Source organism: Sardina pilchardus, chromosome 3 (assembly GCF_963854185.1).
Source record: "Sardina pilchardus chromosome 3, fSarPil1.1, whole genome shotgun sequence".
NCBI lineage: Eukaryota > Metazoa > Chordata > Actinopteri > Clupeiformes > Clupeidae > Sardina > Sardina pilchardus.
The window spans coordinates 38,986,375-39,011,600 of record NC_084996.1 but is presented as its reverse complement, the minus strand read 5'-3'; the positions used below and the strand labels follow the sequence as shown (position 1 = coordinate 39,011,600).

The 25,226-nt window shown below is 40.9% G+C and overlaps 2 protein-coding genes across 8 annotated transcripts in view; both read right to left on the bottom strand.

The window, feature by feature from the left end:
• npnta (nephronectin a) overlaps positions 1-9,923 on the bottom strand; it is a 51,433-nt gene extending 41,510 nt beyond the window's left edge. For all 7 annotated transcript variants that reach the window (XM_062533262.1, XM_062533266.1, XM_062533267.1 and 4 more), the window contains exon 1: positions 9,731-9,923. In XM_062533262.1, the coding sequence (XP_062389246.1) occupies positions 9,731-9,840 (110 nt within the window). In that variant the 5' untranslated portion in view covers positions 9,841-9,923. The remainder of the gene's footprint in view (positions 1-9,730) is intronic.
• A 10,060-nt stretch (positions 9,924-19,983) lies between these two features.
• gstcd (glutathione S-transferase, C-terminal domain containing) overlaps positions 19,984-25,226 on the bottom strand; it is a 38,011-nt gene continuing 32,768 nt past the window's right edge. The window contains exon 11 of the mRNA XM_062533261.1: positions 19,984-20,332. Coding sequence (XP_062389245.1) covers positions 20,169-20,332 — 164 coding nt within the window. The 3' untranslated portion in view covers positions 19,984-20,168. The remainder of the gene's footprint in view (positions 20,333-25,226) is intronic.

The following is a 25,226-nucleotide window of genomic DNA, read 5'->3' as shown; positions in this document are numbered from 1 at the left end:
TTGTATCGCCAGACTCACAGAATGGCTGGATGAACGGGAACAAGGTAAATATCGATTGTTTTGCTCGAGGGGAGGTGGAAAATGAGCGTATTTCCAAAAATGGCGGAATATCCCTTTAACCTTTGCTCTCAAGTACAACACTCAACAATAAAATAAAAAAAAACCTTATTCTGTAGAGTAAGGGCAGTAAGCTATGAATAAGAATAAGTAAATAAATGCATACATTTACAAATAAATAGATGCTATGGGTGGGATAGGGTAATACAATTGTCTGGAGGGGGAGTGCGGCCTGGTTGTCCCTGTCAAGGTTGGCATTGGTCGTGGACACCCCAACAGGCACAGGCAAGACACAGGATGCAATATACAATTGCAAAGTGGGTGGGAATAGTGCAGTATCAGCTAGACTGAGGTTTAAGATTAATTACATTTCAATTGGCTATATGATTGGGCTTCTCGTGCTGGTGTTCTGTGTGTTAGTGGTGCTTGTTGCCCTGTGTGAGCTGATTCACTCATCTGTTGACATTTCTGATTGCCTTCCTACAGTTGCGTAATAAAAGTGGGCTTTCCACACAAACAAACGTGTATGTGTCATTAGTATGGGAAACAAATGAGACTTCAACTGTGTCGGGCTCGGACATAAATATCTTAATGCATGTCGAGCTCAGGTCGGGTTCAGTTACTGCTCTGTTGGACGCGGGCCGGGCTTGGACAGAAAAATGTGGCCCGATCCGCACTCTATTCTAAACACAACTAAGTAGTGGTATAGGCCTAAATATATTGATGCTTCATGTGATTGCTTCATTTTCTGGTTTACCTAACTACTTGAGAAACTACTTTGTATCATATAGCAAGATATTTAATGCCATTCCTCCATTTCCTGGTTTACCTAACTACTATTTGATTATTGACTGGTGTCTTCCTCTAGGTTGGTTTTCTGTGAATGAGGATATTGTGGGATAATTAGACTTTAATATCAATTGAGAGACCATACCTCCAAACTCCCAAATCCAATGCACATAACCAACACAATTCACATTCATGAAACAATGAGAAAATAAAATGACAATGTTAGATTGCAGTTGCAGAGTTTTCTATTGTTTTACAGCCTACCTCACAGCTCTCTCACTCGACGTAGCCTATAACTCAGTCAGTCCAGCAGAGATGCCAGAGCAACGTTTTGGTCAATGGAGAAGGAGAGAAATGCTCCGCATATCCGTCTCATTTAATCATTAAAATGAAAGTGATGACTGGCGAAATTAATCAAACGACGTTTCAATAAACCATTGTTGAAATGAATGAAAATGGTTTTAGAAAATCGCCTATAGGCCTATCAGAAGGAAATAGCCTTCAATTCAACCTGAAATACTCGAAAGGCAACCTTAGATTAATTCATGAATTCATTACGGTTACAAGACCGCATTTCTGTGAATAGGCTATTATTGTCAATGTCAAGGCGAAGACGAAAGAGATGGACAAGATGGACATTTTGGCTACATTTACATGCTAGGAATACTTAGAAATGTGTATAGGCTATTTTAAAACGGAGGCATGTTCATTTTAACCGGCGACGCTGGGTAGCCTACATGTAGGCTACCCAGCACTTGTTATCACAGATATTGTCCCCACCACTTTTGACGACTGAAAATAAAATGTATTTAACAGAAATCTCTTTAATACATGCCTATGCTTGTCACTTTACTTATAACCGTAGGCTACATGCATGGAGAAGATCGCGTATTTTGTAACATTGTAACAATGGATGGTCAGATATGCGATAGGGCAGTGAGGGTGATTCATTGTAACCATCGACTAGCAGGCCTAGCTCCGCAAAATAAGTTTCTAGCAACGTATGTATCGTATGCATGTTCATGTTGATTCAGAGATAGGCATAGACTACCATAGGCTGCTGGGCGTAAAGCTATATGACAGCATTTTATCATGTGGTGAATTAATAACTAACATCAGTTTATCATTTCAGAACTTTTGATCGGCGTTTCAAGCCCATGTCCCGAATAAAGCATAACGGTGATTACAATCGAGCTGTGGCGCAACTGGTTGAAGCACATGTATCGTACGCCAGTGACCGGGGTTCAAACCCCATTCGAAGAACCTCTCCGGAACCCATCAAGAGAAAAGGCATCGTTTTATTAAAAAAATTAATGATTTTCTGTTTTGCGATTTTTTTTATGCTTGCGATGTCTGCTGAAAAGAAAAGTTAATATGTGAATTCGTGGTTCAGCGCACACTCACACACATTTTTACATTGACATAGTGTCGGGCTCAAGTGTCTGTCGAGAGAGAAGAGGGGGAGGCAGTCGTCCTCAGTGCCGCATATACTGTAGGGCTATAATGTAGTGAACTGGTTAGAAGAGTGTGGGGGAGGGGGAATGATCGCACAAGACAATTGCTCTTCATGAAATGGATCTCACAGACGGCTGTCGATTTTTAAATGTAGCCTACTACACCACTTGCGAAATCGGACGTGGCACATAGCCTAATTATTAGGCTACTGGATTTAATATAGCAAATCCATGGACTTTGTTCATCCTATATATACAATAAGTATAAAATCCGACAATCCAAAACTATAACGAGATCTCCCAGAAACGAAAAACAAGTTTGTTGAGTAGCCTCGTCCTTCCAACAATCTCAGCTTTTGCGTTTGATAGATAAAAGGCATCCTGTCCTGCTGTATTCCAATGAGAAAAAAAACATCCACAATCCCACGTGACGTCAGAGCAAAAGTAAGTGCCATTTTGGACATGAACTACCAGTAGTCTACCACGGCTAACACGCGGAAACAATTAAAAGGATAATCGAAAGGAATAGAACAACAGCGTCCTTTGGTAGCCTCAAAGTAACAATAAAGTTATCAACACATATCTTTGACATGTAATTTACGAAACTCAACATCAGGCCCATTCTAGTGCTGCATGGACTTGCTGATGGCCTTGGCTCATATTCGGTGAGGTGACGTTTTATGCAAGCATTGAGGCTTTAATCGTCTGCTTCGTGAGCGCAAGTTTGTCTTTATATTTTTAAATATGTGATAGAGATTTCTGGCATGCGTGTTTGCGTTTGCAAGATCAATCGCATGTCCGCCGGCAAAGCTTTCGAGAGCGAACACAATTTGACTAAATTAAGCTCTCCTCTAAACTGAATAGTAGACTAGGATTTCTCACATGCATAAGTGGAATCGAACATGGTCAACTTGTTAATGCTATGTTAATACCAGTGACGAGGTCCTTATTACCACTTCGAACGTGCATTATTTTCCTATAAACGCACGGCGCGTCGTTGATTATCCCTACTCTAACCTACAGACCATGTAAAAGACATAACAGACTGGACGAGGGTCATTGGTAACTGCAACACACACGCACTGTCTCTCTCTCTCCCTCCCTCACACATCTCCACACAAAGAAAGAATGCACAAAACAGTCCTGTATTTACAATAGTGATTGTCGGACAAGATAGGGCCTTAGCTCCCGGGAGAAAATGCCACTGGTTGATACTAACTTGTTTCAGTGTGCGACATGCAGTTCGTTAAATGTGAACGTAAACAAACCTTAGCTGCAATAAGATGGCGACCACCGGCTCCAGGGACGATCCCTCTGCTCACCCTGTAAATGCCCTACATCGCTGGACAGTGAAGGTGTTTTCTGCATTTTTATTTTACTCGTTTTTCATTTACGTTTTCTCGTCCATTGCATTCAAACTTCAGTCCACTACATGTCCAAAATGGCAGCCGCTCTTACTAAGGTCACGTGAGTGGGATGGGTCAATAGGGTCACGGTAATGCAGCATGCATGCATGAATCTCTCTCTCTCTCTATATATATATATATAGAGAGAGAGAGAGAGAGAGAGAGAGAGAGAGAGCGAGCTGGCTTAACAAAGTTTTTTGCGTTATATAACGCACAAAACTTTGTTAAGCCAACTCCATACATAACAATAGCTGCCGCGCGCTCTCCCCGGCCTCCATTTAAACTAAGGGCAAACCCATTCATTCGTGCCCAAAAAATTATTGTCAGTAAAGATAGGTCATATTACCAAATGGCGAACCTCGAAAATTATTTAGGATATAGAGCCGTGTCAATTACGCACTACAGTTATTTTTTAGGCTATTGTTTTATTTGAGTGTTTTTGTCTATCATAGCAAACATAGTTGAAACGTTCGCTCTAAACTTATGTATTTCCAATCGGCTTTCACAATCAGCTACAGCTGCACTGATGATCACCATAAAACGAAGCACCAATCAGTCTGTAAACTTTGGAATAGTCTGTATACACGTAGAATCAGTTCGAGACCGCAAGCCAGTCTGAAGCACAGAAATGTCACGCGAGAGCTCACACGAGAGCTCGTGGACTTTCCTTCGTGAGGAACTGGAAGGGGCTAGTGTTCATAACAGTCTTCTTTTATAAACGTCGGGTTCGTGAGCCAAGTTGTTGGTGGTTTGTTTTATGTGTAGACACCCAGAGCAAGCTTCTGACGAGGTTTGGCGCTGTTTTGAGCAATGTTAGTGGTTTAAAAATGTGATTTTGACTACCTGTAGGAATAGCTCCCGTGCTTCCGTGTGAGATCTCGCGAGACATTTCTGTGCTTCAGACTGGCTTGCGGTCTCGAACTGATTCTACGTGTATACAGACTATTCCAAAGTTTACAGACTGATTGGTGCTTCGTTTTATGTGTAGACACCTAGAGCAAGCTGCTGACGAGGTTTGCCGCTGTTTTGAGCAATGTTAGTGGTTTAAAAATGCGATTGCCCAATGCTAACCCACTGTTTGCGATTTTGGGCTGTAGGTCCTGCCAGTGCTAGCTCTGTACTGCGTGATGAGCAAAAAGTACTTCCTCCACGGCTTAGTTGATGTATTTTCATTCAGAAAATAGCTTTATTTTCATTTTCCGCCAAACTTACGCTTTAATTATGACGCAAACGGACCCGGGTCCGCAGACAAACATGTAATGTGAACAGAGACCAACTACGGCAGAAGTAACCGCACTCGGGTCCGGTCCAGCTAAACGGACCTAGTATGAAAGCAACCTAAATACCCCCCGGGGGATTTGAAAAACTGTTCCAAACACACATCTCAATCTCTGCTTTTATCATATTATAGAAACACCATTAGAAACCTTTAATCAACTCGTTTTCAAATATATAGCCTATGTAAGAGCCTATTAAGAGAATATGGCAATGATAATGGCACTTTCTAAAAACAATGAATTCTTAGGATTTGTCCTCTCACCTGCAGCAGGCCCATTCAAAAGCCCATCCACCTAATTTGCATTTGAAAGAGCCAATCACTAAAGTGACACATTTAGTCTGGAAAAAGTAGCAGGCTAGCCTACTTTATGAGTTTTTTTGACCCCTCTAATAAATTGCCTATAGGCCTACTACGATATGGAGGAAGGGCTGCCTAACTGTTCCCCCTAAGAGTTTTTTCATAAGATAAAATGTTTACGCTATTTAAGTTTAGGATTTGGTAGACAAGACAACCTCGGAAAAGTTCTTCAGATAAACAATTTTTTATTGAATTAAAGGAAAGAAAATGTATCGCCGGGGTTTCGGGGCTTGCGAAGGCATTCGTTGATCTTATCGATGCAGTCCTTGCGGCCACTTCTCCCCATCGTAGGAAACTTTCTGTTTAGTGTTGACAACACAAAGGCCTTCACGTTGTGTGGCAGTGCTTGCTTGCGCCGTTCTGAGCTGTCCCTGAGTTATAGTCTATATGAGTAAGCGCTTATGCTCTAACCCCATAATAAAAGAAGCACCTGCATTCCACAGCAGTGCTTATGGCAAGGCTATTAACACCTGTCACTGAGCTATGGACACGCAGTTATGCTCGAAAATATCATAATAACAGACACACCTAATTGTATGGCTCTATGTTTAAACACATCAAATTAGCAAGCATTTCCTCCCGATAGCAGCAACGTTTGCTTTCTTTTTCTGTCGGTCCGCGGTTGCTTGGTCAATTGCGCAGCAAATTATCAAATGAAGCACCGGACCTAATTTCACTCCATGTCTCGCGGACCAGCAGCAGTCTCCACGTTTGAGAAACGCTGCATTAAAGTGTCATTAGGTTGTATGCTGTTTAGTGTTTTCTTTGTGTGTTTTTCATTGTAGTGTGTGTGCATTGAGTAGTTCCTTAAAATACGGAACAAAGAGCGTCCCGTATCTGTTCAATACGGAAGAAGACTTTAACTATTACTTATATATTTCTTATAACGAAACACGAAGAAAAAATACGAGGACTGACCATCTCGTTTCTCCGCGTTTCCCCCAATACCATGGCGACAAAGAGAAATAAATATGATTTGACATTTAAGCTGATTGTTGACAAATTTGACACAGAATTCAGGAGAAGCAGCGGACAGGAGCGCCACCACAAGCAAGCACTTCTAGCCCAAATTAACATGGCAACGTTGCCTATGACTAAAGTGTCTAAGTAGGTTAGTCCTACTAATATTACATTTGATTGGTAGCATGTTTGTAGCGTGCCAGTTTACCCATCCCCTACATCAAAACAGCTTAGAATCAATCAAAGAATCAGCTGTGTCGGCATTAGGCTGTAGGCGATTTTCTATAACCATTTTCATTAATTTCAACAATGGTTCATTGAAACGTCGTTTGAATAATTTCGCCAGTCATCACCTTCATTGTAATGAATGATTAAATGAGATTAAGGAGTCGACAATTGACGGATATGCGGTCTTCATCATTAAATGCAGTTGAAATGCGGGATGAAACTTTCTGCCACCTGGCGGTTGTTTGGGTACATTGCCTTAGCCTTGAAAAAAATCGGCTTGACGGCCTGCGGGATCTCTTCGGGAGTCCCGCGGGAGAAGGTGCATTCTCAACCCGTACCCACTGTAGGGGCAGGCAGATTTTTATTTTTAAAGGCCAGCTATTTCATGGATCCAGGATATATGCATCCTGATAAAGTTCCCTTGGCCGTTGGAATTAAAATAGCCCCACATCATCACATACCCTTCACCATAGCTAGACATTTGCATGGTGCTTTTTCCAGTAGGCCTATTAGCCTGTTTGATTTGCATTGAGCTCAATGAGCATCAAACAGGCTAATAGGCCTACTGGAAAAAGCACCATGGCAAGATGTTTGTTTGCAGTTTGATTTTTACTCAGATCAATTGTCAATGGATGATTTTATATTCCTCTTTTTAGGCAACTTTAGCATGGTGTTCTCCCCACTGTAGATAGCTGTTAATGCTTTGTGCTTATACTCTTTTAAATAGACAAATGTAAGAAACTATTTGAAGAGTGGCATTAGTATTGCACCTTATATAAGATAATTTAGCAGGAGCTTTGATGTGAAAATGATAACATTTTAATTATAATGAAGCCATTAGAACCATAATTCATTGAAGTACTTTTACTTTTAATACTTAAGTATATGTGAAGGCAAATACTTTTATACTTCTACTTAAGTGAAAATTCAAAGTGGGTACTTTCACTTTTACTAGTAATATTTGACACAAGGTATCTATACCAAAGATCCTTCTCTGTCTATACTTTCACTTAAGTACATAATCAATGTACTTCGTCCACCACTGATTATGCACACTCTATTTTATAAATGTATTTTAAAGGTATTCATGATTTCCAAAATGGAACAGTACTTTTTTCAATACCATCTAGGCTTTGTAACCTATAGTGACTCAAAATCAATGCAGAATAGCTCTCTTATGAGGGGCAAATCAGACACACCTAATTTTATGTGTATTAAAACCCAATCAGTTGGCAGAGAGGGTCAAGCCGGCTATCTGTCTGTTAACTGCAACTCCAAACTCCAAATCTCTGATATGAAACCAACTACACTGCAGTCTGACAACTGTATGTGAAACCAGCCAATGTACGACTGTAGCCGGCTAACGTAAACCCTTAGCCACAGACTGACAGCTGTAGCCTATAGCCTACGAAAAGGGTCCAGGTGAAAGGGATCAGTGTTGAAACTGTGAATTGGGCTTGGCATTGTTTGCTGAGCTAGTTAGTAACTGCTTGTCTATATCAACTACTCATGCAGGGCATGTAACCTATAACTACATTACTAATCATTTTATTGACTACAACACTGAATATTTGCTCAATCTCGATGTAAATGGGGGACAAATTAAGACCCAAGCATTATCCCAAGCAGAAAACGTAGCCCTAGTTTGAAACTACCACAGCAAGTTATTCCAAATCCAAATGACTATACATGGACAAAGGAATCAGGGTCATGGAGGCCAGTTTGGTTGACGCTTCCAGAGGTCCCTATGATCCATGTGGGGAAGAGGAGGTCAGCATTCTGGAGCGGAATGGAGATATCTAAGCAACTCCACATTTTGGAAAGTGTAGATCACTGGAGGGTTTTGTATAACATGAAGAATGTAGCCTACATTGGAGCTGATTTTCTTCTGAGCTTTCTTCTGTGTCACTCGTAGGCTATTATGTTCAGGGACTGGCTGGTTCTGTGCAAAGCCATCGATATCTCAAAGTTGTGTCAGCCGTTGACTTCAATGTTAGAGCCAGATTAGAGCGTTCACGTGGTTAGTGGTAGTCTCAGTAGTTCCTTTGGTCCCTGGTTTACTACGAGACTGACAGCAGCAATCACATTTCTATTTACGGTAAAACTCAATGAAAATTACTATAAACTGCATTGCCACATACATATTACTCACTGAAAATGCATTATTATGCACACGACCATAAGTCATGTAGAAAAGTCTTATTATAACACCTGAGATATTCATTCATTCCCCCATTGAAAGGAACTACTGAACGACCATGACATACCGGATGTGCCGCTATTTTTTGGACACGGGAGTGAATGGTTGTGTCGCAACTTTGAGATATCGATGGCTTTGGTTCTGTGTGAGCAGGGGGGAACAAGTCAATCCAATGTGGTATCAGAGCAATGGGCCTAAGAGTGGAGAGGAGTTAGGCCTATCCTACTGACCTAATTCACACCAGGTCAGCTCCTGTCCCAATGTAATTTTTTTTTTTTTTTTTTTTACAGCAAAAAAAAAAAAGAAAAAAGAATGACAAGTAGTGTCCCACTTTAGCCTAATGATAAAGCCTATCCCCAAATTTGGTGATTTTAAATTGTGTGAAACACCATCTAAGCTTTGTATTTGGTTGTTAAAGCATTACGCTGACAAAAATGACAGATTGTTAAACATTGACCGAGAACATTTTCAAACCTAGCTTTCAGAAGAGGGTAATGACATTTTCTGTGGGCTATGCCCAGGCTACTGCATCTAGTAGTAGTAGTTAGGTTAACGACAGGACTAGAATATGGGCTCCAACGAAGAATGCCACAAGCCATCTGTCCCCAACGTAGCGTTTGATACATTGCTAGTGGTTTGAGAAATCGTGTTCTGTGCAAGCTGGTAGGCTGTTGCCAATAACAACAAATACGTTCAAATGAAGCAATGTCAGAAAGAATTGAGTGGCTGTCAGAGTAGGCTACGTGTTTGAAAAATAGCCCAGTTGTCGGACTACAAATATTTTCATGCCCGCCTCTGTCTGAACTAGAGCGCTACCTGACCCAAACTGTCGCTTACCTGAACGCGCGCACAATTAGATAAACCTAGACAAACAACTAGGCTAGAACAATTTAAAGTAAAAAAATAAATACATAGCAATAATAATAATAATAAACGTGGATGGAAGGCAAATAGGCTAATTATAAAAACAATATCATTTTTGGTAAGCTGCATTTCTTACCTGCCATCGAACTCCGCATTCGCCAAGACCACGTAAACGTACAGAAACAAACATTTTATATACCAATCCACCCGCAAAAGTGAACCACGCTCCATTGTCTGAATGTCCATTAAGGAACCTGTGCGTGATTTGTGATCCACCCAAATTAGTCTGGCTAAATGGTTCCCGAGGTATGCTGTAGGCTACAGCAAGGTTTACCTGGAAAGTAGTGGACAAAGCTTGAAGGCTGTGTCTGAAATTGTCTGGTTGTGTGGCCTATTGAGAGCGATTCTGTAGCTTGCTGAAGAGTGTACCCTGGCGTTGATTTCCCTCCAGTTGCGAAGTCTATGTTGCAGTTTACAAAATCAACCACGTATATCATTTTTTGCTCATATGTAATACACTAAAACTAGTTGCCCACTTGAAGCACAATTATTTAGACCACTAATCTATGTCAATCAAACAGGTAGGCTAGGCTTATGTGTAGCGTAAATTGGCCGACCAAACAGTAGCTTGGCCTACTTCAACACTAAATTTTAGGACTTACTGCATATAATTGTATATAGGCATATAATAGTAGCCTATAGTAGGCCTATTTTAAAAAAAAATGGCTGACTGCAGAATGGACAAAGTGCGGTCTTGCCAAGTGTCAAAACTGTAGCCTATTTGAGCAATTCCTTGCCATTCATATGGAGAAATTCTGTATTTTGGTAATGGAAAGCATATCAATAGGCTACCTTTTTGTTTAATGATCACTTCTCCTCCACACCCAACACATAACCCTGTAGGCTAGGCTATCTGATCTTTGTTGTAGGCTATTGTTTGCCTGTTTTTTTTTTTTTTTTTTTTGCATGATCATTGATGATAGGCTACAGTTACACGAGTAGTCACACGACCAAGTATGGTGAGACCAAGTTCATTTATCTCAATTCTCAACTTAAAAGGTGAAACTAATATATTATATAGACTCATTACATGCAAAGTGAGATATGTCAAGCCTTTATGTGCTATACTTTTGATGATTCTGGCTTCCAGCTCATGAAAATCCCAAATTCAAAATGTCAGAAAATTACAATATTACATGAAATCAATAAAAAAAAATATTTGAAAAAATACAGACATGTTGACCCTCTGAAAAGTACAATCATGCATATGTACTCAGTACTTGGTTTGAGCCTCTTTTGCATGAATTACTACGGCGTGGCATGGATGCTATCAGCCTGTGGCACTGCTAAGGTGTTGGAAGACTCACAGCTATCTTCAGCTCTTCTGCATTGTTCAGTCTCATGTCTCTTATCATTACCTTGGCAATGCCCCGATCCTCTATTGGGTTCAGGTCAGGCGAGTGTGCAGGCCATTAAGCATAGTAATCCCATGGTCATTGAACCAGGTTTTAGTACTTTTGCCAGTGTCGGCAGGTGTCAAGTCCTGCTGGAAAATGAAGTCAGCATCTCCATAAAGCTTGTCTGCGATGGTATGGCTCCCCAAATCAACACAGACTGTGAAACTTCACACTGGACTTCAAGCATCCAGTCAAGGATTGTGTGCCTCTCCATTCTTCCTCCAGACCTCCAGATCTAAATGAAATGCAACATTTGCTCTCATCAGAAAAGAGGACTTGGACCACTGAGCAACAGACCAGTTTTTTTTTTCTTTAGCCCAGGTAAGACATTTCTGACGTTGTTCAGGAGCGGCTTGACAAGAGGAATACATTTGAAATCTATTTCCAGGATTTGTCGATGTGGCTCTCGATACAGTACTCCAGCCTCAGTCCAGTCCTTGTGAAGCTCCCCCACACTTTTGAATGGCCTTTTCCTCACAATCCTCTCCAGGTTGCGGTCAGTCCTGCTGCTTGTGCACCTTTTTCTTCCACAGTTTTCCCTTCCACTCAACTTTCTATTAACATGCTATGATACAGCACTTTGGGAACATCCAACTTAATTAGAAATTGCCCGTTGAGGCTTTTCCTCCTTGTTGAGGGTGTTAATGATGGTTTTCTACACAAGTGTCAGGTCAGGATTCTTCCCTATGATTGTGAATTCTACTGAACCAGACTGAGAGGCTATCTAAAGGCTCCATTTGCAGGAGGTTTGGATTAATTAGCTGATTAGAGTGTGACACTCTGAGCCTACGATATTGGACCTTTCCACAATATTCTAATTTTCTGAGATTTTGAATTTGGGGTTTTAATAAGCTGTATGCATAAAAATGATCACAAATAAAGGCTTGAAATATCTTACTTGGCATGTAACGAGTCTACATAGGCCTATCAGTTTCACCTCTTAAAGGAACACTTCACTGTTTTTTAATATTAAACTATGTTATTCCCTTAAGACGAGTTGATAAATACCTCTCACGTTTCAATGCATGCACTCACTGGCTCTGTTGCGCGGCGCTACGGTAATAGCACTTAGCTAGCCCAATGCATTCACTAGGATCCAAACAGAGATGAAGTGAGAAGCAACCAAACACTTCCATGTTTTCCCTATTAAAATACAGTTATACCAGTAGTCACACGACCAAGTATGGTGAGACAAAATAAAACGTGGTGCATTTCTAAGCAGGTAAGAGGGATAACTCTATTGTGTGGCGCAGTAATATCCTCACTCTTGCACTTTCAGTTTCACTTGGAGTGAGAATATTACTGCGCTGAGTCTAAGTGCTCCCAATGTTATTCCGCCACACAATATAGTTATCGCAAAAATTGTTGTATAAAAGCAATATAGCACTCGTGATTGTGGGTTGTTGCTGGATATTCCCACGGGTGTTGTTGCCTGCGGCCTCCGGCCTCGTGGCTATGGCCGAACAACACCCGTTGGAATATCCAGCAACAACCCGCTCCCACTCGTGCTATATTGCTTAATTAAATTGAAATTGAAATTGAGGTATGAGGTGTGTGTCAAGTTGGGAGTGCAAATAAGTCCAACAGTGCAACAGTGCAAGATTAAATTCTAGTGACCAGCAATACATATGTACAGTACAAAAATGTAACCAATAACAGTACTAGTATATAGTTAGATATGGGTGCAGACATTAGTCTTTGGTCAAATATATGGACAAAAAGAGAGGGTAGACATGTAAGTGTATAAGAGGGTGGAGGTTCAGATATACTATGCATAGAAGTCCAACTCTCTTTTTCCCTTCAGTGAAGCATTGTACAGTTGTATGGCCCTGGGTACAAATGACTTCCTCAGTCTGTCCGTTGTGCATGTCAGGGAGAGTAGTCTCCAACTGGTCAAGCTCTTCTGCTGTATGATAGTGCTGTAGAGTGGATGACAGTCATTGTCCAGGATGTAGAGTAGTTTGTTCAGGGTCCTTTTGTCTGACACTGAAGTGATGCACTCCAGATCAGCTCCCACAACAGAGCCAGCCTTCCTTACCAGCCTGTCTAGTCGCCCAGCATCCCTCTTCTTAGTGCTTCCTCCCCAGCATACCAGCATAGAAGAGGACGCTGGCAACAACAGACTGGTAAAACATCCAGAGGAGCTTGCTGCAGACATTGAAGGACCGCAGCCTCCTCAGGAAGTACAGCCTGCTCTGCCCTTTCTTGTATATTGCTTCAGTGTTGACTGACCAGTCCAGTTTATCGTCCAGATGTATGCCCAGGTACTTGTATGTGTTCACCACCTCCACATTGACCACATTTTTTATAACAAAATAGGCCTAAGCCTACTTGTGCTCTTTGGTATGCACAAAGATGGACAAGTTGGGAGAGGTTAGAGTATATAGGAGAAGGAAGAGGACACGCAGGACGAGGAGTGGGCTAGCAAGAGGATACATCTAAAGCAATAGAAGATGAGGTGGGTGAACCCAAGCAAATTTGTTAGCAAATTTCAATGCTTACTTACTGGGAAAATAGAAATACTTAACCGGGATGTGTGTATGATTGAGTGTATGAATGTGCTTGCCTGTTCTCTGTGTTTCAGTTGCTTTCTTGGTACCAGGGAGCAAAATGGGGTGCTGGGCAAGGGACGCTTTTCTGTGCATATTTTGTACTCGGACTTGGGAGTGCTTATTTTAGCAGGAGTATTTAAAGAGGTAATTATGGTGCTCGCTTAGTACATTTTCTTATGGGATTGTATGGAAATAATATGAACGACTTTTAGTAATGTGTATTGCATGGGTTAACTGAAATGTTGAATATCAATTAATTGATTTGTTGCTTTGCGTGGTTCAGGCCAGCTCTTTAAATGTTTTTTGCATAGCTCAGAGCGGAGTTAAGATTCCTTCTTGGTTGTGAGAGGTCCTACTGAAAGAGAGGCCTAGAGACTAGTGGGCACTGTCCTGGTGTTTGTTCCCTTTTGTATCCTATTTATATCATCTTTATGCATCAACTGCCCGTAGCCTAAAAATAATAATGTAACAAAATGTTGCTTTATCTTGTTTGTAGTCTATATTAGTCATCACATGCACACAGTTCCAGTCCCACATCCCATGTCTTTTATTCCCCATCCCCACACTGCACACACATGGCTATCATTCACAACAGAAAAAAAACAGTGGCAACACACAGACATTTAGACTGAGAACATTCACACAGGAGGTGGCAACCATGCAAACACACACAACAACAGCAGCAACAACACGTCAACTCCCAATCCCTCCCGCAATGCACCCTGGGAGCCAAAGTCTGGAACTGTTCAGCTTGGGCCACTACACAAGATTTAGTCCATGGGTGCCTGTCAACATCTCTCCTCGATGCTCAATGCTCGATCCTCGAGGGGCATCCAACTGATCTATAACTAACACTGGATAGACGATCCCATTGTTGCCGTCCCCTCATTCTTTATCTAGATCAGTGAGGACGAGGATCGAGGAAGGAAGGGAGGGTGTATAAAAGATCAAATGAGAGGCACCCCATGTCCCCTTTACTCAAGTCTTTACTGCCCACAGTCTTGCAGCCGTGCTGGAAAGTGACGCTGGCGTTGTGGGCGCCCAGTCGGCGCTCTTGTGGTCCTTGCTGGTGACTGTTGCACCGTGACCTGTGTCAAAGCCATAGCTCCATCACCATCAAGCCCCTCAGTGTCAGTGTCCAAGTCCCCGCGGTTCTCCGGAGCTTGAGGCCGGTACGGAGCCAGTGGGTCACGATGGAGAGCCACAACTCCCCGGCGCTTGATCATTCTCTCTTGATAGACCACATCAGAAAGTCTCTCCAGCACATCACACGGCCCGACCCACTGGCTAGTGTGTATCGTAAGCCCGCTTTTGTCGTATTCTAGCCTCGCCCATCGCATCGCCTGCCGCGCCAGCTCGTGAACCTCCTTCAGTCTCTTGCGAAGGGGCGAGGGGCGAGCTGGCTGGCTCCGTCTGCTGGGCCCAGGTGACCATGGGCGATCGCGTCATGAAGGAGTCGTCTTGGGAGCATACTCACCATCGCTGATGATTCAGGTTCGGGTTTCTCCTTTTGTCCACTTTTGAAGTGTTTTGGATGAAATAAAATATGGCGGAAAATCCATCATGGCGGGAAAGTGGTTGCTAGGATGACATGGTTTAATAAATGTTGTTAGGCAGATCGTTAAATAGACATAGTTTAAGGGATGTGTAGGTAGACAGTTTAATGAATGTTGATAGACAAATAGTTTAATGGATGTGTATAGGTAGATTAATGGATGTTGATACGAGGACAGTTTAATAGAGGAATGAATAGTTGGAAGTATGGAGAGAAAGTGGAAATGGAAAGTTGGAAAGTTGAATTGAATGGAAAGTGGTCTGTGTTAATATTACTAGGGTGATTGCGATGATTTCTATATTGTTGCAAGGGTTATTGAGATAGCTGTTAGGTTTATCATAGGGTACTCATAGTGGTTACTCTGCTATATAAAGTAGTTTGCTAAAGTAAGGTCCTTACTGGTTGCTACTATAAACTCTGCAATTTAGGATGAGAGCACAAGGAATGACAGCAAGAGATAATTTGTGTGGATAAAATAACTTTTTTCGAAATTGTGAAATCTTCAGAGATCATGCAGGCTCACATTGCCTACGTTAAACATCATATAACTACATTGCATGTTAATGCAATGTACTGTTATCCCTGTTCTTCTTAACCTTATTATTCTTCTTCCGACCAAAATCAACGATCAAAGGCTCTAAAACCACTGAACCGTTTGACGTCATTCAAACACTCCTACAAAGGTCTTCTAACGGAGATTTGAGGAATGTATTTTTCAAATGTGTGAACTTCATACTTTTTGAGATATTTACGATAAAAGAGTTAAAAAATCCCATAGAGTTAACGTTGAGACGCGTTGGCGGCAAAGATGTAGGCTATTGTTGCGTCAGTGCTCATTAGCCTACAGCGGTCTTTCATTACTAGTAGGCTATCCTCTTCTCCGGCTGTAACACTAGTAATGAGCTATGACACGGTTCGGCGTCAACCAATCAGAAGGTCGAACTCTCAGGATTGCTGCTTGTGGTTTGTTCGAATGTTTCACTTCATGGCTTTGACGTTTTCGGTGCTGAACTGGGTTGAGCGTCGCACTATGAGCTTCACCAGCAATTTTGACACTTTTGACGGTTTCGGTCTGAATGCACAGTAACAGTACAGTGCATTCTCATGCACTGTAATAATAAGAAAACTAAGCAACACAATGGGTGCCTTCGCAGCTTTGCTGCTTGGCCCCCAATAATAAAAAACACTTTGGATACAGTCTGATTTGTCCATCATTCAGTCCTGACCAATCCACCCACTCAGGCATGCACCATTACAAGCACTGAGGGCCAGATGTACTAAGAATAGCGATCGTAACGTTTTTTTGCGCCAAGGCCAACACGCAGAAAGCACACGCTATGATACTTCAGTTTACGTCCTATTTACCAATCCTGAAATTCGTTGGGTAATCTGTGCCGTTCTCCGCCCCCTAACGCAGTTTGCGAAGGACAACAACTGAACGACACTTCAATCAGAAGCGCAGTTCAATGAAGTTAACTGATGACAACATTAAAAGGAATCCGACGTTTAGCGATCATGAAATAATACAATGCATAATGTCAACATTCAACAAGGAAGATAAATTAGAGCCGTAGTTCTACTCACACTAGGCTTACTTGTGCACGTAGGCTATGGAAGATTTATCAAATGTACTGTAACAAGTAGGAAAGTTTAAGCGGATGGCGTGAAAGTGAAAGTAAACATTCGAAAAGCCACCGAAAGTTTAAGGTTGCTTTTGATGTAGTACAAAGACGCAAAACTGGTGGTCTAATTAGCGATTTTGTTGTCTTTGAATGATTCTCTTATAGATGCATTTAACAGCAAATCGCATTTAACACCTGCTTTTACAAGGCGGAAATATTTAGGCGCAAAATAGATGTGCGCTTTCATGGGCAGTTTTAGTACATACAGGGGAATACATAATTAGGCGCATTTAACGCTTCTCCTCCCATCTTTTTACACGAACCTCCTACTGTCAGCTGACACTCCCATAAATCAATATGCATGAGACGGAAAAGCGCAAATTGCCATTTTCAGCTCCCGCGACAGGCAGTCTGCGCCTTCACCTCATTGCGGCCTGTTAATACACACCTCGCCATTTTTCTATGCGCACGTTGCGAAACAAATACGCCTGAAGTGGGCGCAAAAGCGTTAGCTCATCTTCCCCTGAGAGCGCTGACCAAAGCGCTGAGAAAATTCTTTAATAACCTTGGGTTAATTCATTTTTAATTAAGGCATTAAGATCAATTTCCAAACGATGAGTTTGAAGTTAATTGAAATGTAGAGATCTGACGTTTTACTTTCTGTCATGTAGGGATTTGGTTAGACTATAACTTCAACTTAACAGTCTCTTCTGTATATAGTCAGTCTTACCAGAGTTTCAAAGGCACACTGCTTATTAACTTTAAAAAGCCTTTATTTTTGGGGGGCTTACACGTTGAGGAAGACATTGTTGTCGCAACGCGTAGGCTACAATCAAGTGATTGTATCAAGTGAGTGAATATTCTTGATACCAAAGAGCACCTGTTTAAGACAGTAAGTGAAGAAGCACTCTTGACCACCAACCTGTTTGGGACCTGAGTTTAAGTTTTACTTTCTGTATTGATGAAGGAAAATATTGTATGTTTTCCTTACTGTATGTTTCTTGAAAAACTCTAATATAAAGTCTAATATGTCAACCACTCACACACCATAGAATTACTATAGTACTCTACTTTAGATTAATTGATGTCACAGATTGATGGCAGTTAAAATGTATGTCCATCATCACTGTTCTCCAAATTCCAATACTGAACTCTAAAACTACTGTAGCTCTCCCCTACATTACATATCAATAGCCACGTTTACATGGGCAGTTTTTTTTGTCATTCCGATTGAAAATTTTGCGCCGTCTGTTTACATAGGCTACTTTCTATTCCGATCAGGTGCTTGTAAGCGCTTTAGAATCTTTGATCGGAATAACTGTTGTTTGCTACTTTTCATTGGGAAGATATAGCGGTCAATCCGAATGACTGTATACAGTACATGGGTGTTAATTCGGAATAGGAACGGACTACACCACCCCTTTCATTCCGATTAAAATTCTGATCGGATCAGGAATTTCCATTCCGATTGAGGTCTTTATATGACGATTTTTATTCCGATTGAGCTGTTTTTCCGTTTCTGATCGGAATAGAAGTGTCCATATAAACGTGGCTAATCTGCCAGTGGGTAAAGATGGGGAAGAATGTGTAGTGAGCAAAATACCTCTCAACACATTTTGTATACTAGTAGCCTATACTAGGTCATTGAAAAAACATATAAAGATTTTTGAAATGCAGTGAAAATGGGTGGGAGCTCCGCTAACAGTATCTGCACAGGCATCACTCATTTGAACATTATCATTCCACTGGTGTTTTAGTTTTAAGTGCCACCTGGTGATATGGTGTGTGGCAGAGGTCCATCTATGTCCTCCATGGTACAATCTCCTATTCTTATTATGAATGATACACTCCAGGGCCCGTATTCACAAAGCATTTTATCTTACCACTAAGAGTACTCCTAAATCGCGCTAGAAGATTTTAGTTAGGAGTTTTCCCTTAAAAGTTATTCACAAAGCCTTTCAGACCTACTTTTAGTAAGGAGAAACGCCCACTCCTAAACTAAAAGTGAGTCTTCGTTGCAATGGTTGACGTCATTACTCATGCACGAGCTTGATGAAAGTGACCACCTTGATTGGCTGGTGATTATAACGCGGGAATGATGGCAAAAACCTCCCCCACGATGACGAGTTGAGTGACAGGTGTCAGGTCTTAGCTGGTGAGAATGCCTGCGCTATGTCGGACTGTGAAGGATGGAAGATGATGAATAAATGGGTATAGCCTAAATTAATAAAGAGTAGGCTAAAGCAAATAGCCTAGGAGCATAATGAAACACGGACTGGAGCAGTAGCCTATATTTGCAACATGGTTTAAATGAATCTGTATGAAAGCACGTAGCCTACATTCGCGAAGAGGATAAACAATTTAATTTAATTTAGCCGTACAACGACACGTTACATTTAGTTTACATGCAGTGGTGTTTTTTTGATTGTCGGTGGCGTTATTGCATCTCTTAGTTGCAATGCACAATGATTCCCTCGCATAACAGCTCCTGTAACCGCATGGTCATTTCACTACATCGCGACGTGAAATGCCACTAAAAGCGGTTTGTGAATAGGTCTTACTGAGTTAGGAGTCCTCTCGACTTCTTTTAAGCTGTCCTAGACTTAGGAGCTACTTTTAGGCTTAAAATGCGTTGTGAATTACTTTTAGTGAGAAAAATTAGGAGTCCTAAAGTTAGGAGTGACACGCCCATGATTTTTAGGAGTTTCTCCTAAATTCGCCAGTTAGGAGCTAGTTTTAGCCCTAAAATTCTTTGTGAATACGGGCCCAGATTTGTAGGGAAATTTGAGGTGGTCGACGACATGGAATGCCTCATACTTCCCTTGTAAAAGTGAAATGGTTATAATAAATTCAGTTTTTGGTGACTGCATAACCTCACACACAAAAAGAATAGCATAGAAAAACTGTGACAGCCCCATAATTAGACTGGTCTCTTTGATGCAAAGTGACAAAAAAAACCTAGAGATGTACTAATACTACACATGCAACAGCTCAATGGTGTTTTGGGTCCCCAACGCCGTCTTCCAGGCAGTGCTGTCACCGTCCACTTCAAGGCACCTAATCCTAATCCTTCTCCTAACCTTAACCCTAACCTTAACCCATGCCTAACCGTAGCGCCTTCCAGGCCTTGAAGACAACGTTGGGGGCCCCAAACACCAAGAAACCATACAACATCAGGTTTTCAAATGAATTTTACAGCAAAATTCAGAAAGTAATATTTATTACAAATGGGTTTTTAGAAACCAAACATTAACAATGATCAATTATCTTAAGGCAAACACTTTTTAAACATAATTAAAAACAGAATAATTCAGTTTTAGTCCAACTTTTATGAGCACTTCAAGTAATGCAACTGCCTCTAATAACTTCTTCCTTTCAGTAAATCTTTTCACACATAATCAGAAATGGGGTGTTTTGGACCTGGCTGGCCAACCAACATGTTATTTTTAGGTGAACAGCTGTCTGGCTCCATGGTCATCACTTTGACTGTATAACCCCGAGACTCTGCAGCCCAACTTCGGTCTAGATCCACCAAACCCATGCAGCTCTTCCCTTAAACATAAAACCACAGTGGAATGTTAGTTTTAGACACAGTACTGATGTTACAAAAAAACTGAAATTTTCCAATCTTCTTTGCATGCCTCCAATGACACACACGTCTGTACATTCTAGGCACTCAAATCATGTCCACAATGTGAAGAAGTGAAGACGTTGTCCTGAATGATGTGTGATTTATTCTATTTAGTTTTTTTCCCCCTACATACAAAGGAGAGGTGTTAAATTCCTTGTGCTATACAGTGCAGCTTGAAAGTACTGTATGTAAACCCCTTGAACAGTTTTAAGTTTCTGTTGTTTTTTTTTAGGATTTTCTTATTTTATCAAAAACAGTTTTTAAATAAGAACTGTCAGGTGTGTATATTTATGAAATGCATGGACTCATTTAGAGGAAATTGTGTGAGAAGCAAGTCATGAAACATGGAATAAATGTTTGTACAAAAGTAAGTGAACCCCAGCGAACAAAGCTGCATTGGTAAAGTCAAATAGGTAATTGATTAATGTAGAACATATTTGGGTGCTGAAATAATCAATTAAGCATACTAATAAAGCAGGCATCCTTTGTAACGGCCATGATTAAAAAAGAGGAAATCCACTGTAGTGCCAAGGAATACCACACTGTAAAAAATTGCTGTTAATTAACAGCAATTTTGCAACAGCATGCTACTGTTTTTCCACAACACAGTCAACTACTGTGGAAATACTGTATTACTGTAAGACTGTGTGTTGTTGAGCATAAACAGTAACTACTGTAGGAAAGCAGCATCAGCCGTAGAAGAGGAACGTTCGACTTCTGGAAATTCTCACGGCTTCTTCAGTTTTCTAGTTTAAGTGCAGCTGAATGGAAGACGAAACAGTGGCGTCTGAAGGCTCACTGTAAGTACAGTATGCTCCTATATGCTTTATTTATGCAGTTACCTAGTCTATTCAGTGAAAACGTACTTCCATAACACAAGTTACCTACTTATTTAGCTTTATTTGCTGATATTATCCGAAGATTTTCTGGCCGGCAGATATTGCTCATATTTACACGCCAGCTACGTCTAGCTTGCGCAAGCTAATTTAGCTCACTTTAAACAGGGCTAAATCCTGTCCAACTTGGGCTTTGTTACCTTTTTAATTAAAGCTAAAGTTTAAAATGAGCAAAGTTTAATTTGGTTTAACGCTAACGTAATGTGTTTGCCTGTGAACAACAAAAGTTGGTTTGCGTTAGCTAGCGTTAGCTTGTTAGCTAGCGTTAGCTTGTTAACTAACGATAGCGTTAAAGTTACCAGTTCAGGACGAAGTGGAGGTAAATGTCAACATGGATAAATGCCCTTTTCTGCTGTAATAAAACCCACCTTCTACCTCAAAAGCTCTCTAATGAAATGTACATTATGTATCTGCGTAGCGTTTAGTGGTGGGCCGTTATCGGCGTTAACGTGCTGCGTTATCGTGCAACTCTTATCGGGCGATAAAAAAAATATCGGCGTTAATCTATTCTCAAAGTTGGGCTGGGAGCTGGGTCTATATCACGCAAGCTATGATCACTTTCACCTTGATATCTTAGCGCGAACGCCAATGTTTAAGAGTGCGCCTGAAAAAAGTCTAGGTCGCACTGGTGCACCTGACGCTGCTCGGCTGCTTTCTTTCACAAGTTGTCATTGTAGACTTCTATGCGTGCAACTTTACCAAACAGTAACTAATGATACATCCTCCCAACATGGACGATAAGCTCAGACCCCTCCCGAATCGGCACCTGATCGCTCATTCCTAATAGAAGTAACCCCCTTCTCCTTGGCCCGCTTTCTCTTGCTCTCCCTCTCCCTCTCCCGTGCGCGCTCAATGGACACTCGCGAGTCGCGACCCGCCCCTCGACATGCACATTTAATCCAAATAAAACATTCACTATCGTGAAAGCAATGATGCATATAGAAGACGTTAGCTAAATTAATATAAATTCCGGTTAGCATCATTGCTGCAGAAAGTTGATTAAAACTCTTACATTCAAGTCACTCTTGCATGAGTTGGATGATAATCTCAATACCAATGTTTTCCAACTCCAAAACTCGAAAGGAGAAAAAGAATCAGCCCACATTGAAACTTACAGTAAACACACGTGGGGAAACTGAGCAGTCCAACTAGTAAGCTATGATAAACTAGCCAACTATGCTACTTTGTTTACATTTTGAGGTTTCAAGCAGACAGCTGAATTAAAGAGGCAGAGTTGTAATATGAATAGTAGGCTGCAATCTGCATAAAGTGTGCTGTCATGAATATCAGACATTTCAGTATGTAGAATAGGCTTATATAAATAATTTTGTAAAGAAAAAAAATATTTTATTGTGTTTCAAGCTTTTTCTAGACTTTTTGTTGTTAAAAAATCATTATATGAAAGGACAGCAATAAAAAGGTGACCTTTTAGCGTTAAAGGCGATGCAATGAAAAATGTGGGTGCACCTAAATTTTGCGCTGGTGCACCTAAAATTAATCTAGATTAATCTAGATTAATTTCAAGATTACAGTGAGATTAATCTAGATTAACAAAATTAATCTATGCCCACCTCTAGTAGCGTTACAGGTTCACAAGTGGCTCCAGTCTGGTTTGGGGGTCTACGCTTTCTCATCCTGTCCTGCCACCCAAGTAAGCTATAGCTGCTACAGTTTTACATTTGATTTATTTGTCTTTTGGTCCACATATTAATAATAAAAATAAAAATAACCATATGCCTCTGTAACTGGTGTTAGTTCAGGACGAAGTGGAGGTAAATGTCAACATGCATAAATGCCTTTGTCTGCTGTAATAAAACCCACCTTCTACCTCAAAAGCTCTCTAATGAAATGTACATTTATGTATCTGCATTACAGGTTATTCACAAGTGGCTCCAGTCTGGTTTGGGGGTCTACACTTTCTCATCCTGTCCTGCCACCCAAGTAAAGTAAGCTATACAGTTTTACATTTGATTTATTTGACTTTTGGTCTAAACATTAATAATAAAAAATAACCATATGCCTCTGTAACTGGTGGTCTAAACATTAATAATAAAAATAACCATATGCCTCTGTAACTGGTGTTACCAGTTCAGGATGTAGTGAAGGTAGATGTCAACATGCATAAATGCCTTTGTCTGCTGTAATAAAACCCACCTTCTACCTCAAAAGCTCTCTAATGAAATGTACATTTATGTATCTGCGTTGCAGGTTATTCACAAGTGGCTCCAGTCTGGTTTGGGGGTCTACGCTTTCTCACCCTGTCCTGCCACCCAAGTAAAGTAAGCTATACAGTTTTACATTTTATTTATTTCACTTTTGGTCTAAACATTAATAATAAAAAATAACCATATGCCTCTATAGCTGGTGTTACCAGTTCAGGATGTAGTGAAGGTTAATGTCAACATGCATAAATGCCTTTGTCTGCTGTAATAAAACCCACCTTCTACCTCAAAAGCTCTCTGAAATGTACATTTATGTATCTGTGTTACAGGTTATTCACAAGTGGCTCCAGTCTGGTTTGGGTGTCTACGCTTTCTCATTCTGTCCTGCCACCCAAGTAAAGTAAGCTATACAGTTTTACATTTAATTTATTTGACTTTTGGTCCACACATTAATAATAAAAAATAGCCATATGCTTCTGTAACTGGTGTTACCAGTTCAGGATGTAGTGAAGGTAAATATCAACATACATAAATGCCTTTGTCTGCTGTAATAAAACCCTAAATTGTATGTATCTGTGTTACAGGTTATTCACAAGTGGCTCCAGTCTGGTTTGGGTGTCTAAGCTTTCTCAGCCTGTCCACACACACACACACACACACACACACACACACACACACACACACACACACACACACACACACACACACACACACACACACACACACACACACACACACACACACACACACACACACACACACACACACACACACACACACACACCAGTTACACTGCCTGGTGTTCATTTTCATGTATCATAGGTGCGCAGATGTTGTATGAATTGAAAGTGAGTTGTATGAATTCAAATGTTGATATTCTTTACTGTATTTAATAAAAAAGCTTTAAAATGACATATTGTTTGGGCTGCTCTTATTATCAGTAGTGTATATAAAAATTAAGCGATACAAGTACTGTGAAAATGCTGTAGAGTAGTGTTATTTTAACAGTACTAGTACTGTGTACATTTTTTTTTTTTTTAAGATTATTTTTTGGGCTTTTTATGCCTTTAATGGACAGGACAGTAGAGAGAATGACAGGAAGTGAGTGGGAGAGAGAGTCGGGGTGGGATCCGGAAAGGACCACGGGGCGGGAATCGAACCCGGGTCGCCGGCGTACGGTGCAGGTGCCCCAGCCAGTTGCGCCACTGCCGGGGCCTAGTACTGTGTACATTTTGTAGAGTACTGTAACTTTACGGTACTACTACTGTGTAAATATTGCAGTGTACTGTGATACATTAAACAATATTATACTGTAGTTGGAAAATTACCGTAAAAAAACAGTAGATTACAGGTAACCACAGCTGCCAGTAGCATACCGTGATTTTACAGGGATTTTTTTTACAGTGCAGGTATCAACAATGCCAAGAGGAAAGGAGATATCCAAGGACATAAGGAAGAGATAAGTTAAATACGTTTCACTCGTCTCTTAATTGTGTTGCTATCAGGCAATCCTTCTGGTAATAATGTGCTTTCAACATGTCCGGGTATCCAATCAAGTAAGTGCCCTAATGTTAAAAGGCAGCACTTAATTAGCTCAGCAGGCTTCAGTATGTCCTACTTTTTCTGTGGGGTTGTGGCCTCACAGTTATCGCTTCAGTTGCTTGCGCTTACAGATGTGGATAAGGCCAGATAATACTGCCACACATGCAGCGTTGTCAACTAATTATGGTCTTTTTCGCATAGTAGCCGTTCATCTG